At 54.0% G+C, this 14,093-nt stretch overlaps 1 protein-coding gene across 1 annotated transcript in view; it reads right to left on the reverse strand.

The window, feature by feature from the left end:
- The window catches only part of RCOR1 (REST corepressor 1), an 80,684-nt gene extending 68,898 nt beyond the window's left edge, over window positions 1-11,786 (reverse strand). The window contains exons 1-2 of the mRNA XM_038179450.2: window positions 11,418-11,786; window positions 11,241-11,300 (exon numbers count right to left, since the gene is read on the reverse strand). Coding sequence (XP_038035378.2) covers window positions 11,241-11,300; window positions 11,418-11,652 — 295 coding nt within the window. The 5' untranslated portion in view covers window positions 11,653-11,786. The remainder of the gene's footprint in view (window positions 1-11,240; window positions 11,301-11,417) is intronic.
- Window positions 11,787-14,093: the final 2,307 nt, after the last annotated feature.

Genomic DNA, 14,093 nt, shown 5'->3' on the forward strand with positions numbered 1-14,093 from the left:
CCCTCCTGAGCTGGAGACCTCGGGTTCCAAGAGGAGAGCAGCGCCTGGTCCCGCAGCCTCTTTGCAAGGTAAGACGACATCAAACAGTCCCCTTCCCGGCAAGTTTCAGAGCTACGAGGACTGCTGCCAAGCCTAATTCCCCTGGCACCTTATTTATTTGTTTTTATGAACTCCCAAAATATTTTTATGAGGGGTTCATGAAGCGCTGCCTTTATTTCTCCCCCATCCTCCAAAACGATGGAAGACCTGGACAGTAAGAGCCGTGCAATAGAAGACATCAATTTCCCTGCTGTAACTCCTTGCACGCGTGCTTTAAACAGCTGAAACATTTATAAAGCTCCTCTCAGTGTGCATCCTTTCCTTCAAACCAGCCTCGGGTTGTCAGACAGAGCCAGCACTGCCCACCCCTGCTCCTGGAGAAGAGCGGGTGCTGCGCCTGTGCTACCTGCACACACACACAGTACCAGCTCCAACCGCCTCTGCTCCAACAGAAGACGTAATTTTTCACCCAAATACAGGAGTTTACAAGCTAGATGTCTTTGCCAGTTTTGGGGACGTTGGCGGGATGGCTGGATTTGTGCCTGTCCTGTTTGTGCTGTAAGGACAGTGTCAGATCTCTGTCAGCTTCAGCTGAAGTCACCCCAAAAAAATGAACTGATCCCATTTATCCACTCTCCAGACCACCTCTCGTGTGTGGGGTGGCAGGGAGAAACACCTTCAGAACCGACTCACGAGGACTAAAAACCCACCGGAAACACAGAAGGAGCTAGAGCACAACGCAGCAGTTTCCCCGAGCGCAGCCCCGCTCCCCAGAGCCAGCACACACAGAAGGGAACGATTTGCCAAGCAACTCAGATCTCAGGCTGAAAGCCAGAGGACAGCTCTGAAAAATCTTCCCTCCGCCACCCAGCTCCCAGCAGCCAGCCTCTCAATATTTGCCTAAAACTTACCAGGAGGGGGGGGGCACTGGGAACATCGGATGAGATCCAGCTGTGCTCTCCCCCCTGCACCAAGCTCAGCAACACCCAAAAACGTGCCCAGCACCAGGTCTGTCACTAAAGGAACACCACAGAGCACTCGCCTGTCCCGTGCCACAACCCCCTGCTCTCAGACGGGGTCACCCACATCCCCCAGGCTCGCGTTGTTTACCCACCAGCCGAGGAGACCTTGAGGAGACCTCCCCTGCCCTCCCTCTGTCTCCTCCCCACTGGTTTGGGCACCACCACCTCCCGGCCCTGGGACAGGGGCTGCTGGAGGCTCCCGGCCCTGCCTGCTACTTCCTCAGCAGCAGCAGGTCAGAAGAAGTGAGAAACCACTGACAAAAACGATGGGTGAGGGTTAAAAGCAAGGAAAACATTTGCTCCGACAAGCTCAAGCAGCACCCTGGGGAGAAGCTGAGGCACGGACCCTTCGGACACAAAAAAAAGCCTTGAAAAAGGAGCCCCGAAGGGCGAAAGTATCCCCAGAATTTAAAAGCTTGAAAAGCGGTCGGATGCTGCATCCAGAGAGGCAGGCGGGTTGTAAAATCGTTGTTAAGGGGAGGAGTCCTGCTGCATTTTCCGTTCTTCTGGGGAAAATTACAACAAAGTTAAAATCATGACCGTTTTCTTCCAGCCCAAGAGGGAGCTTCAGAGAACAACGAAACAGCTCAGACACAGAAGGTGCCTCTGTGGGACTGAGGGAGCACGGGGAAAGAGCACAAAGCAGAAACTGGAGTAGGGAGCAGGGCTGGGTTAACAACGAGGTGGCCAGATAGGATCTACAAGCCGTACACAAATTATAAGGAAAGTGAGAGAACCACAAACAGCAGCTTAGGAATGAAGAAAAGGCTGGGGCGTGTTAAAGGAAAGGAACCTTTTACAAGAGCTGACTATGAAAACATTTGGGGCAAAGCAAGCAGCCGATTTTCACCCCCCAAAAGCAGCTGGTTTCTGGAAGGACGAGCAAGGACGACTGCAGTGCGTTGGGGTGGCCAGAGGGAAACGGCAGAGCAGCGAGGCACGGTGCAACGGGAGGAAGCAACCGAAAAGCAGTTGCTGCGGGAGGTTAAATTAGGTAAGCGCGGGTTCTGCTAAGGAAGAAAAAGAGCAGGTGGTAATTGGGAGCATCTCTATAAATGGCCTTATCCCAACAGGACCCACAGCCACGGCACAGCAAATGTTTGTAAAATCAAGAGATGCATTGAAGCCAGCGGCCGGGGCAGCCCCGCTTGCTGCTGCGGTGCAGGAAGCCGACAGCTGCGGGGACACAGGCACGCGGGAGCTGAACCCTACAGGAGCGCACGAGGCCCCATCTCCCCCTGCAGCCTGGCTCTCTGCTTCCTTCCAGGACCCTGCAATTTGCTGTACATCCCCCGTCAGGCGTCCTCCACACAAACAGGGAACGGGCTCTGAGCAGGAAGCACCCAAGCACCAGTCTGGGCCAAGGTGTGTTAGCAGAGGGCTGCCCGAGCTGGAAGGGCTGAGCCAGCGCGGGCTGCAGCAGCGCCGTGAGCTCTGGAGGTGTTTCCCTTGCCTTGATCATAATTTTCAGTTTTTACAGCCAGAGTTTCGAAGCGACCTTGCGATATTTTAAGCCCATGACCTTTGTTTAGAGCGTATGTCACTTTGGGCAGGATCTATTTTAACGCGGGCTCCAGCTTTTAGACTCCGAGAGCCGGGCAGTAGCTCCGCAGGGGCCAGCACGCTGCTTCCCTCCGCAGCAGGCTGCTTTTTTAAGGAAAGGGTGGATTAAAACCTACCTGCGAGAACTCCAGATCCCTTCCCTCTTCTCAGCACACCACTCAGCCGTGCAGGAGGGGTTGCCCCCAGGGTGGCTGCTGTCAGCAAACCCTCCTCCTTGCAGGTTTGCTGGTGCCAGCCTCAAGACAAAGAGCCCCGATTTGGGGAGCGCCGAGCTGCCTGCCCCCCGTGCACGAGGTGGAATATCAGAAGGGGTTTTTTGTTGCTGCTAAGCCTACTTAATCCCCACACCGAGCCGGGTCTGCCTAGCAACAAGTTGAAGTTTTAAACTTGTGCCATCCCACTTGTGTTCCCATGGCTACTGCTGAGCGTGGCGCGTGGCAGCTGCAGGGAGCGGCGGCAGGGTCCCGCCAGGGACATCTTGGAGATTCCCAGGCAGAAAACAATACCCCAAAAGTACAAACCCTACACCTGGCACGCCTGCCTGGCTATTCACCCCAAAAAATCACAAAGATCGGCCTCCTGCTGCGGTCAGAAGGACGTCAGCCCGGGGAGTAAACCCACACGTGGCATCCACGCATCATTTGTGGTGTTTGGCACGAGAAAGGTTCGGGTTACAGATGGGACACTTTGAGCTTCTCACAAGTGCAGAGCGATGTACAACTGGCAAACGGTGTCTACCAGGTGGGACAGAGAGCCCTTAACACAATTAAAATGGGGCAGTGAGACATCCTTGCCCTGCCCCAACACAAACTGGTGCCATGACCAGGAACAGACGGACGAGCTGAAACCCCAGAGCGGGGTGAAGTCGGAGGGGAGAGAGAAAACTCCCTGTTTTACTGCGAGCTGTAAGCAAGGAGCTGTTCCCAAAACGATGCTGTTACATAAAGCAGACTTTCCCAGCCCTGGCTTTCCAGTTCAAGAGGAGACTGTTTCCTACTTCGCAGCGCTTCTTCTCAGCCCCTCGCCATCCTCCGATCCCTCCATGGGGCTGAAAGCTGTCGGCGTCCTCTCCCCGGAGCAGCTAACGGGGGCACCGGGCAGTATGGCTGTGCCAGGCCTGTCTGCGTGTAGCAGTTGCCGTTCTGGACCCCAAGCCAAAGGCAGGACAGCACATTTGTTAAGTTGCTCTTCCCATCCACAAGGACACCGATCCAAGGTCACGCACACCAATGATTATTTTCAATACCCACCTTTCAGATCAGAGGCGCTGTACGAGATAAAGCCCAATCTGATAAGCCACCTGCCTGCCCAAAAGAGCACACGGTGCCATGACAGGCGATCGCAGATCCCTACAGACAGCAGCCCTGGGAAGCTGTGCGGACAGGCTCCTCTCATTACAGCTACGCTACCAGCCGCAGGCTCTCCCAAATCACTCTGATTTGCAAAATCCGTCCAGGTGAAGAGGACAGAAATGAGGGAGGTGGCAAGGAAGCTGAAATAACTATGAGGATGCAAAGGCTTTTCCTGCTCTGATGGGGAGGGGGTGCATTTTTTTTTTTTTTTTTGAAATACACCTGGTTACGCACATGCACACGGGAAACCCTGCTGGTGGCCCCCAGAGGGGCAGGCAGAAAGCCAGGGCTGAAGGGGGAAGCACAGAGCAAGCTTTGCGCCTGAGAGGGGATTTTTGCAATTTTATCACACCGCTGCAGCCTCCTCCCCCCAGAGAGGCAACATTTACCAATACTTCCTTTATGAAGTTCAAAGAGCTCGCTGCTGCACGGAGCCGGATCGCTGAAGATGCTTGGGAAGGTAAACACGCTTGTTTAGCCTCAAAACCTGACGAGGAGCAATTTTAGCGAGTTTGACCTACAATACTTAAAAGCAGTCGCATCAGGCTGGTGCATTTCAAAACAAACAGCACTAAGAGCACAACGCAGCCCGATTCTAGAACATGCTGCAGGAACACTTTCACTGCCTTCACTACCACGCAGCGCATCCTCTTGCGCTTTCAAAAAGCACAGAGCAGCCAAACTTTCACGTGGAGCCCTAAGTTAAGAGCTTGTGAAGCTTCAAGAGAGAAGCCTAACCTAAGGCTCACTTTAAAAGTGTTATTTCAGATCATCCTTAGTTTACAAAGCAACTTGGTATTTTCAAGAACTGAATTTCAATCTGTTCTTCTGAGCTTAAACAATTAAGAACAAGAGGTTGCTCATCCTCTCACACAGTCATGCCAAAGCCTCAAAAGACAAGGTCACCCGGTGCAGAAAAAGGTACAGGCTTCCCAGGAAGGCAGCAGGAAGAGCCTGCTGCCTCAGAGCTGTCTCTGATCAGTCTCTGGAGTCTCTGCAGGAATCCAGCCTCACTCCTACCTTCGACTTGTGAGGCCAGTCTTTGCCACACCACCAGAAATTGTACCTGAAGTTAGGGGACACCAGCACAAACCACCAAGTTTCTGAGGAGACATCGCTCACATTTACCTCCTACAGCTCCTATTACAGATGTTTTTTAACATTACAATACAATTAAATAAATAGACGTGGACGTCCAACAAAGCATTGCAATTTATAGCATGCTGAAGGTATGTGGCAGGACTAGAGCCCACTGTAAGCCGCATTATACAGTGCACCTTGATCAGAGAGGCAAAGATTTCCGAGCTAATTATAATGACTAATCACAGGGAGCTCTAAGCCTTCGCTTGGCCAAGTCACAGAACTAACTAGGGCTGAAAACAAGAGTTTTAAGAGCAACTCATTAAGCAGCGGGAACCAGCTATGAAGAACAAAGCGTTCCCTCTACCTAGCATTAATTCCAGCCCAGCCATCCCTACATCTGTCAGTGCAGGAGACAGCTATTACCTCCACACACAAACACTGCGTGTGCCAGGCAGGGAAGGAAGCCACAGGCTTTGGCTGCACCAGAGGCTTGTTTGTTTACTACAGCACTCAGGTTTGAGAAGGATCTTCTCGCCCTGTTGGAATGACAAGAAAGCTCCAAAGGCACGGCTTGGAAGAAGGTGGAGCGGGAGCTCTGCGTGGCACCAGCAGCCTCTGCAGCCCTTCCATAGGACGAGCAAGGACCGGGTGAAAGCAAATCACAGAGCCACGCAGGCTGAAAAACAGACAAGCAGCTCAGGGGTAAGAGGTACAGCACCAAGCCTGCAGCTGCGCTCCTGCCAGGGTGCCAGGGATACGGGTAATAAACTCCCCAACTTGGGCTCTCTTCTCCTCCTTTGTCTCCAGGCTGAATTTAAGAACAAAAAAAAAAAAAAAAACAGTTTCCTAAGTTTCCTACTTCAGGGCTTCACGTGCCCGCTTTTCTCCACACGGGCCATACCCTAAGCACATTCCCTAGGACTGACAGTGCCTTTTTCCCCACTCCCTCTCCCCCAAAGCCCCACACCTCATTCCCAAGCACGCACCCAGCCCCCAAGAGGCACAACACTCCTGCTGGGGACACAGCGAGTCCCTGCAGACAACAGTGAAAGGGCCAAGACACAACAGGCTTCATAAAGCAACTCTGCGGCCTCTGTCAGCCCAAACACATCGGGCATTAGTACATTAGGGTTTGGTATTTCTGATTAGATCAAACATCCTCATTACTCTTCCTTCGTTCCCAAACACGCTGCTGCACTAAGGGAGCTCCTGCCCGCCGTGTTTCAGGCAGGGCCATTTGAGGAAATGAGACAGCCCTCCAGGATAGCAGGATACCAGTATTTCCAGTTGCAGCAGCTGGGCTGTGACTTTTCCACTTGCTCAGGTGGAGATCCCAAGGTCTCACTTGAAGAGAACACTTTTTTCCTGCTTCTCGTTCAGATGAGCCCGCTTATCTAAACACCATTTTCTCTCGCAGTCACCGGGCGCTCAGACTATTTGCAAACTACCAAGACTGTTAGGAGCAGGGCTAACAGTCCTGTTTGCAAACAGAGACACAGAACAAGCTGGCTGGGAGACGGGCTTGCCAAGCGCAAGTGGTAAGGGGCCTTTCAACAACCCCTTGTTAAGGAGTTGCCGTCCCCATGGTGTGGGTCAATCGGTGATCCTGCAGACACCACTCACTCAGCTGCACCTTCCTGGAGAACCCCCAGAAGTAGCTGAAGGTGGCACAACCTAAGGAGATCTGGCCTTTAGGACCAGCAAAGAAACACGGCTATTCCAAGGGCATCACCAGGGCTGGTCCATTACATACCTTTGATCCCAAGCAGAGGGTGGGCACATTTTCACAGCCACGGCTGTACGGATGTGCACAGCCCAGCTTCCCCCGGGCATCTCCCCCCATGGCACAAGGCAAAGCCCTCACCTCCCCCCCAGGCCTTACAGAGGCAGCAGGGAGCTTCTCTGCCCTTCTCAGGCAACTACAGACAGCTTCTGACCACATGGAAAAGGTGCCTTTTTTGTTTGGAGGCCTGTTTTTTCTTTTTCCCCTTCCATTTTTGGCAAGGCTGAGACACCACCACGGGCTTGGCCACGAAAGAAAGGCAGGAAATATCAGGGAGCACACCGAGCAGGGCTAACGACGGAGGGAGAGAACAAGATCCTGAAGGATGGCGGTGATGTTCTGGCAGCGAGCACCTTCCAGTCGGCTTTTGTGCTCCTAGGGCTGGAAGCGCTACAGAGCACTGCCTCGCCTCCCACCATTTTTACTGTGGCTGTTACAGGGCAACTAATAAAAAACTGGGACAAGATCAGCATTGCAAACGAGTCGCTGACATCTGTCAGCTCACACACAGCTCAACTTTGGCTCTCTACAACTGGACACCATTGAAGCGAAACTCGCTTTTGGTCGTGTTTCCACTGGAAAGAGCCCCAGAAGCTGCTTTCCAAAGATAACTGACACAAACAATATCCAAAGGTACAGGAGGAGACTTGTACTTTAACCGCCATCACGGGGCAGGAGGGAACGTGCAGCTGGAGTGCTGCGATGGAGAAAGCAGCGCTGATCTGCCTTCCAGTGCATGCCACAGTTTGGGACAGATCGCTTCCTTCGGGGAGGGAAGGCACACTCCTCACAATTACAGATGCTTTAATCTTTATTTGAATTCACTGACTGCGTGAGAGCGCTCACTAATGCTTCATTCCTCCCGTTTTCAATATCCCAGCACTAAGGGAGCATAAATTAATAAGCAACAAGTAAAACGGTCAAGCACAATACCAGCGCTTCCCCATATGAAAGATTTTTTTATTTAGCTTTAGGATATGCAACGTTTCCTGCCACTGAGTTTTTCCATTAACAGGACATGTGGGTTTCATTTGTATGGATTAAAAGAACCATAATAGTTTGCAGTTCCTCAAAACCTCCAGCGTCTCAGAGAACTAGTGTGGATGGCCGACCTGGTGACAAGAGCCCAGGACAGGCAGGTGGCAGCCCAGCACCCGACTCTCAGCTCTAACGAGATGAAGGCACGGGAGAGGAGATCGCAAACATTCACCTTGTGTTTGAGAAATCAAGTCCAGGCAGTGAAACACAGCTCAAGAGCAAGTTTGACTGATTGTAGCAAGCTCTGGAGTAGGGTTTTCAGTCCCAAAGTTCGCCTGGCCTCCTCCCCAGTGAAAGCTGCTTGTCAAATAACAGCGCTGCCTCTGCACGAGCCCCATCTTCAGTGTACGACTGCTCTGACCACACCGCGAGTAACAGGGGTGTGAGTCCTGCACCGATGACAGAGGGGTGACTGTGTTTGGGAGAGCAGAAGTGGGATGAACACAGGGGGATCGGGACAGGAGAGCAGCGAGGCAGCCACACCAACCGCAGCAGGGATCGGTGCCAGCTCCGGCCCTGCCACCACGAGGGGTTCGCTGGGGGAGCCCCAAGGAATCGCCCCACAGCGGGGTTTGGCCACAAAGGGTATCAGAAACTTGCCCCGAGATACTTCACTCCATAACTGCAACTTGTCATTTGCAGGCTTTATGAATTAGGCCCAACAGAAACACAACCCTTGATCGTCTTCCCCAGCCTCCTCCGCACTCCCACCAGCCCCATCCCGTCCCCCCGCACACCTCGGTGGGAGCTGAGGAAGCTCTGCCCGCTGCCAGGCCCTTCTGGCCACTGCTTTTGTGCTCTTCTCTGGCTTGTACGCTTGTGAAGCCCAAACTGGCATCCCACCCTGCCTCTCCCTGCTCCCCTGGCCTCAGGAACATGGATTTGAGGAAAGCTTCCCTCCTTTCCTTGCTCTTTGCTACAGCTCGCTCGTGGCTCAGGAGTGAAAGAAAATTAAATGCTCTCTCTGCCCTCATGTATGGGGACGGAGGAACACCCACGTAAGAATGCTGATGTAAGAGTCAGCAATTACAAATATACCTCAGCCAAACCGGAGTTATAATTGAACATTAAGTTTAAAAAAAAAAAAAAAAAACAACACAACATACAAGGCCTAGCCTGTGCCATATTTCACCTGAAACACAGCTCGAGCAGCACGAGCCCTCTGCATTTTATCAGCCAGCTAATCTCAAGGTGAAAGCCTCCCGGACTCCACACCAAATAACCTTCAAGCTTTAGGATCCTTTGGTCAAACAATCCCTAAAATTTCTACTGGGACCTAGACACAGCATCTGCACCCTGCAGTAACACTGCTCCATCAATTTCACTTTGAAATTACCAGCGGGATGAAACAATTTAACAGTTTCATTGAAAAGGTCTCAGCACAGCCTATGGCAGTTATTTAGGGTTTTTGTTCCTAAAAGCAGAGAGTAAAGGGGCACACCAGATAGACACCATTGCTATTTAACTTTAGGGCTGAATTTGGGGAGCAATGTCACACTGCAACATTATTCCTAGGTAATTCCACAGGCCTGGAAAGCAACACGAGCAGAAAAAAGTTCACCATGAACTCGCTAACTGAAAAGTATACTTTTAAAAAAGACAATTTTCAAGGGACACACACAAAGACCAGACCCAATTCCCACTGGGGTCATCAGAAAACCGATCGGTTACTTCGAGTGAACCTACTAACAGGCTTTCTATCTCACCGTGCAGTCTGCTGGAGCTGTCTTAGGATAGATATTACTCAGGAAAAAAAAAAAAAAAAAAAATGTTTCTCCACATCACACACTTCCCCCGCCCTTTCACTACACGTAGCGAAGGAAGAAATAACCTTTGCATAGGTCACGGCACATCTAGAAGTTAAAACCAGAACAATGTATAACCCAGCACATAATAGAGAGGAAGGAGCACGCTGTAGCCCCCCCCATCCATTATGTTAGAGAAACGAATGGCACAAAAGAGTGGGATTTAACAAGGGGGGGGCTGAAAAGCCCCGGTATTGTCGTGATACCTGGCTAAGAGCCAGCACGATGCGCGCCGTGTTACGGGCACGTTGCGTTTGACCTACAGATCGAGAAACCGTGTCAACTGCTCTCAACTACAAACGAGCTCCCCCACGCTTCTCCTCCTCCCCTCCTCCTCCTCCTGGTCCACCAAGAAATGGAGCTGCCATGTGCCAAGACCTTGCATCGTGTTTTGTGAAGAACGTGCTGGGGGGGGGGGGGAACCATTTGGTGAATAAATGCAACATCAAAGTTCAGGGAAAAAAAAAAATCCTGTTTGCCTCCTGGGACCGTAACAGTTAAAAAAAAAAAAAAAAAACCACGTATGTTAAATAATAAAGAGGCACCCACGGTATTAGGATGCAGCACGAGGACGATCCGGGAGGAACATTTCTCCTGAATCCACACAATAGTTCCTGCCGGGGTTATGCGATAAGGAGCCAGCGAGGCTCTCCAAATCAGTCTTTTTGTTTTAAGAGAGAGGAAGAGAGAATTCAATTAAGTTTGGACTAGGCAAGAGACAACTCCACACGCCGAGATCTCCAGATAGGAGGAGGGCTGTCGCTAGCCTTAACCTACAGCTACAAAGGAACAATGCAAAAAAATTCGCTTACATTTCCAACTAAGGAGGTCAGCAGCCTGCCTTTATGCGCCCAGATATACCCGGAGATACACCAACAGCACGGTGCTTCGAGCACCTGCCTTTCAGTGCGGCCACAATTCCTTTGTTTGCTCCAAATTTGCTCCCCTACCACTTTAAATTAGCTTACAAAGAGCTGCAGCAGAAGAGCTGGAATGTGAAATATTCTGGGGGGAAGCCGAACGGCTCCTGGGAGAGGGAAAAAGAGGGGAAAGAGAGGAAAAAAAAAAGAAAAAGGGAAAAGAAATAAAGAAAGAGAGACTCGAGGCATTTTGAAATAGGTTAAAAAAAAAAAAAAAAAGGCATTTAGACAACTTGATCGTCCCCAGTCCCACCCGTGTGGCTGAGCCCACAAACAGAGGAGGAGAAGGAAAGAGGGGGGAAAAAAAAAAAAAAAAAAAAGGTGGGATAAAAAATAATAAAAAAAGAAAGGAGCCAACTGCCATCTCCTGCCTCCTCTCGCCCCACAGCTTCCCTGTTCCTCCCTGCAAAGCGCCCTCTGGAAGGCAGCGAGACTTCTTTATGCACCGTGCTAGGGCTGGTTCCGGGGGGGGGGGGGGGGAAAAGGAAGGGGGAAAGGGCCGAGGGGCTCGGGCTGGCCCTAAGGGGGCTGCGAGCCCCCGGGGGGCACCGTTAGCACGGGGAGGGCGTTAATTAGTAATTAGCGGGGGAAGCAGAGCCCTGTGTGTGTCCCCCCAACCCCCCCCCGAGACTCACCGGGGTCGAAGTCGGGGACCACCGCCTGGTACTGCGGCCCGACCCTCATCCCGCCGCCGGCTGCGGAGGGAGGCAGAGGGAAAGGCGTTATAGGGGGGGTGGGGGACACCCCCACAGCCCCCCCAAAAAACCCCAAAAACCCCCAAAACCCCACAGCCCCCCCCCAAACGGCCTCACCGTGCTCCTCATCGCTGGACGAGCCCGAGCTGCCCTCCTCCCACGAGTTGCTGCTGCTGTTGCCGTTGGGGGCGGCGGCCAAACTTTTGTTATTCCCGTTATTACCGCCCCCCCCTCCTCCTCCTCCTCCTCCTCCTGCACCGCCGCCACCAGCCCCACCACCAGCCGCGGGGTTGTTCGCCCTGCCCCGCCGCTTCCCCGCCACCTCCGGGCCCTTCTCGATCATGGCTGGCATTTAGGGGAGGGGGGGAGCCGAGTTTAAAAACTGAGCCGGGAGCGGGGGGGCGGGGGCGGGCTGAGGGGGGCGGGAGGGAGGCGCGGAGGCGCCGCTGAGGTGCGGGCGGGGCGGGCGGGCGGGGGCTGGGGCCGGGGCGGGCGGCGCCGCTGCCGCTGCTGCATCCCCCGGCGCTGCCCCAACTTCGCGGCTCATCCCCAGCCCCTGCGCCGGGACCCGGCTCGAGCTGCGCCGCTCGGCCCGCGGCCCGGCCCCGCCCCCTCCGCGCTGCCATTGGTCCAGGCGGCGTTTTGGGAGGGAGGGACGCGCTCCCATTGGCTGCTGCCTCACGTCAGTCTCCCGGCCGGCTCGGCCGCCCCGAGCTTCCGTCGGGGAGGAGTGAGGGGAGGCGGAGCGCCGTGGAGGAGGAGGAGGGCGAGGGCTGGCGGGGCTCTGCCCCTTCGCGCTCCTCGTCCCCCACCCCTCTCGCCGGGGGGGTGCGGAGGGGGCTCCGCCGCTCCCGTTCCCGGCCCCGCCGCGAGCTCAGCCCCGGGAGGGAGGGTGGCGAGGGACTACTTTTCACCCTACCCCCCCCCCTCCCGCGGCGGAAGGTTACTGCGCGGTTTGAATGGGAGCGGGCACAAAGCGTCCGTTGCCCGCGGCTGAGGGGCACTGGGCGGGCGGGCGGTGTGAGGGGTGGGGGGGGTGCTGAGCGCTCCCCTCCCGTCAGAGCGGCCGGGGGGCGGCGAGAAGCCCCGTGAGGGGCCGGGGCAGCGCCCCGAGGTGGGGCAGCGCCAACTTTTCCTGCGCAGGGCTCGGCCGGCGGGGTGCTGAGGGCTCCTGAGGGAGGCCTCGCTGCCCGAGCCGAGTCCACGTGGAGCGGCGGCGCTGGCAAAGAAAAAAAAAATAAAAAATAAATAAATAATAAAAAAATAAAAAGCGGAGAAGGAGCCTGCGCGAGGGAGCGGAACAAAAGAGGAAGCGAGAGCGCTGCCCCGCGGGCAGAGCCGCCAGGGGGCTCGGGGCTGGGCTGCTGGGGGCTGAACAAAGCCCGCTGGCTGCGGGCCGGCCAACTTGGGGGGGAGGGCGGGGGCTGCGTGGGTTGGGTTTTTATTATAAATTATTGCAGCCGCAGCTGGAGCAGCAGCGGTTATCTGGTGTCGGGCAGCCCGTCCCGGGCCCCCCCCGCCTCCCTCTGCCATTTTCATGCCTCGGGGTTAGGGGACCCAAGGGCCCTCAGTGATCCTCCCCAGTACCAATCCGTACAACATCCCCTTCAAAATCTGTTAATTTCCTAAAAAACATTCACTTTCTCTTCTGTGCCTGTACACCGACAAACACAGTCACTTTCTTTCGTGTACACACGCATGTAAGCGTTAAATCTACGCTGCAGTTCCTGCACCTCGCACAAAAAGTTGGTTCACGCCACATAAAAGCAACTTTCCCCAGCTCACAGCACAAACCCAAACTTTACGACAGCGGCTCTTGACCCCACAATCTCTAAAAGTATCAACTTTAAATCAGGAGAATAATTAGCAATGCTCTTAAGCCCTGACAGCTGCGAAGGTTTCCCAGTGCAGTTTTCCTTAGCGCAGGATGCGTTTTGGTAATGGGGAGAAGTGCAAACACGGCAGAATATCCATTCCCAGTCTCTGTGCTCCGATATTTCTGCTCCAGAATTCCCTGGCAGGAAGGTAACACCCAACATTTCGCTGAGAAATGAGCTCGAGTTAAAAGGGTTTGCAATCTGCTGTCCCGGTGCCAGCGCTGCGAGGAGAAGCTCACCCCACACACCTGAGCCCTCAGCTTGAACTGGATCCTGCCCCCACAGCTGCCCTTGCACCACGACACGTGCACGCAGCTTTGCAAATCGGGGCCTAATTTTGGCCTTCCTGCACTTCCTCTCCCTCCTCCTTTGTTCGTCGCTGTCACCAGCGGGGCCTCAGGATTAAAATCCGAATCGGCCACGTGAAATGTTTGTAACATCGCTGCCCTCTGAGGGGTTGAAACAACAGGTACCGCAGACACTACACGTGCTGTGAGCCTTCCTTAAGGCTTTGGCCCCGCTTATACAGCGTGCTGGGGACTCTGCACATCCCACCTCTGCTCGGCAGCGCCGTGCCAGAAGCCAACTGCTCAAAAGCCACCGGTGGGGCCACGAGGCTCACCCTGCCCGCGCCTCCCCTGCCCCTCAGCAGCAGCCAAGGAAAGGGAAGAGGAGGATGAGGTGTGTGTGCGTGTGTGTGCGTGTGTGTGTGTCCCCGAGCAGGAAGTCTCGGGGCTGTCACTGTCTCAGCACTTTGCACCTGTCACAGCTATTGTTCCAGGCCAGCAGCACCGTCTTCAGCCCTGGCAGGGCATTTATTTTATTTCATATGATTTTTTTTTCTTTCAAACCTTTCTGCAGAAGCACATGAGCTGTGAACTTAACATCTCTGGTGCTGCTCAGGCTTGTAGTTCCT

Source organism: Anas platyrhynchos, chromosome 5, assembly GCF_047663525.1.
Source record: "Anas platyrhynchos isolate ZD024472 breed Pekin duck chromosome 5, IASCAAS_PekinDuck_T2T, whole genome shotgun sequence".
Lineage (NCBI taxonomy): Eukaryota > Metazoa > Chordata > Aves > Anseriformes > Anatidae > Anas > Anas platyrhynchos.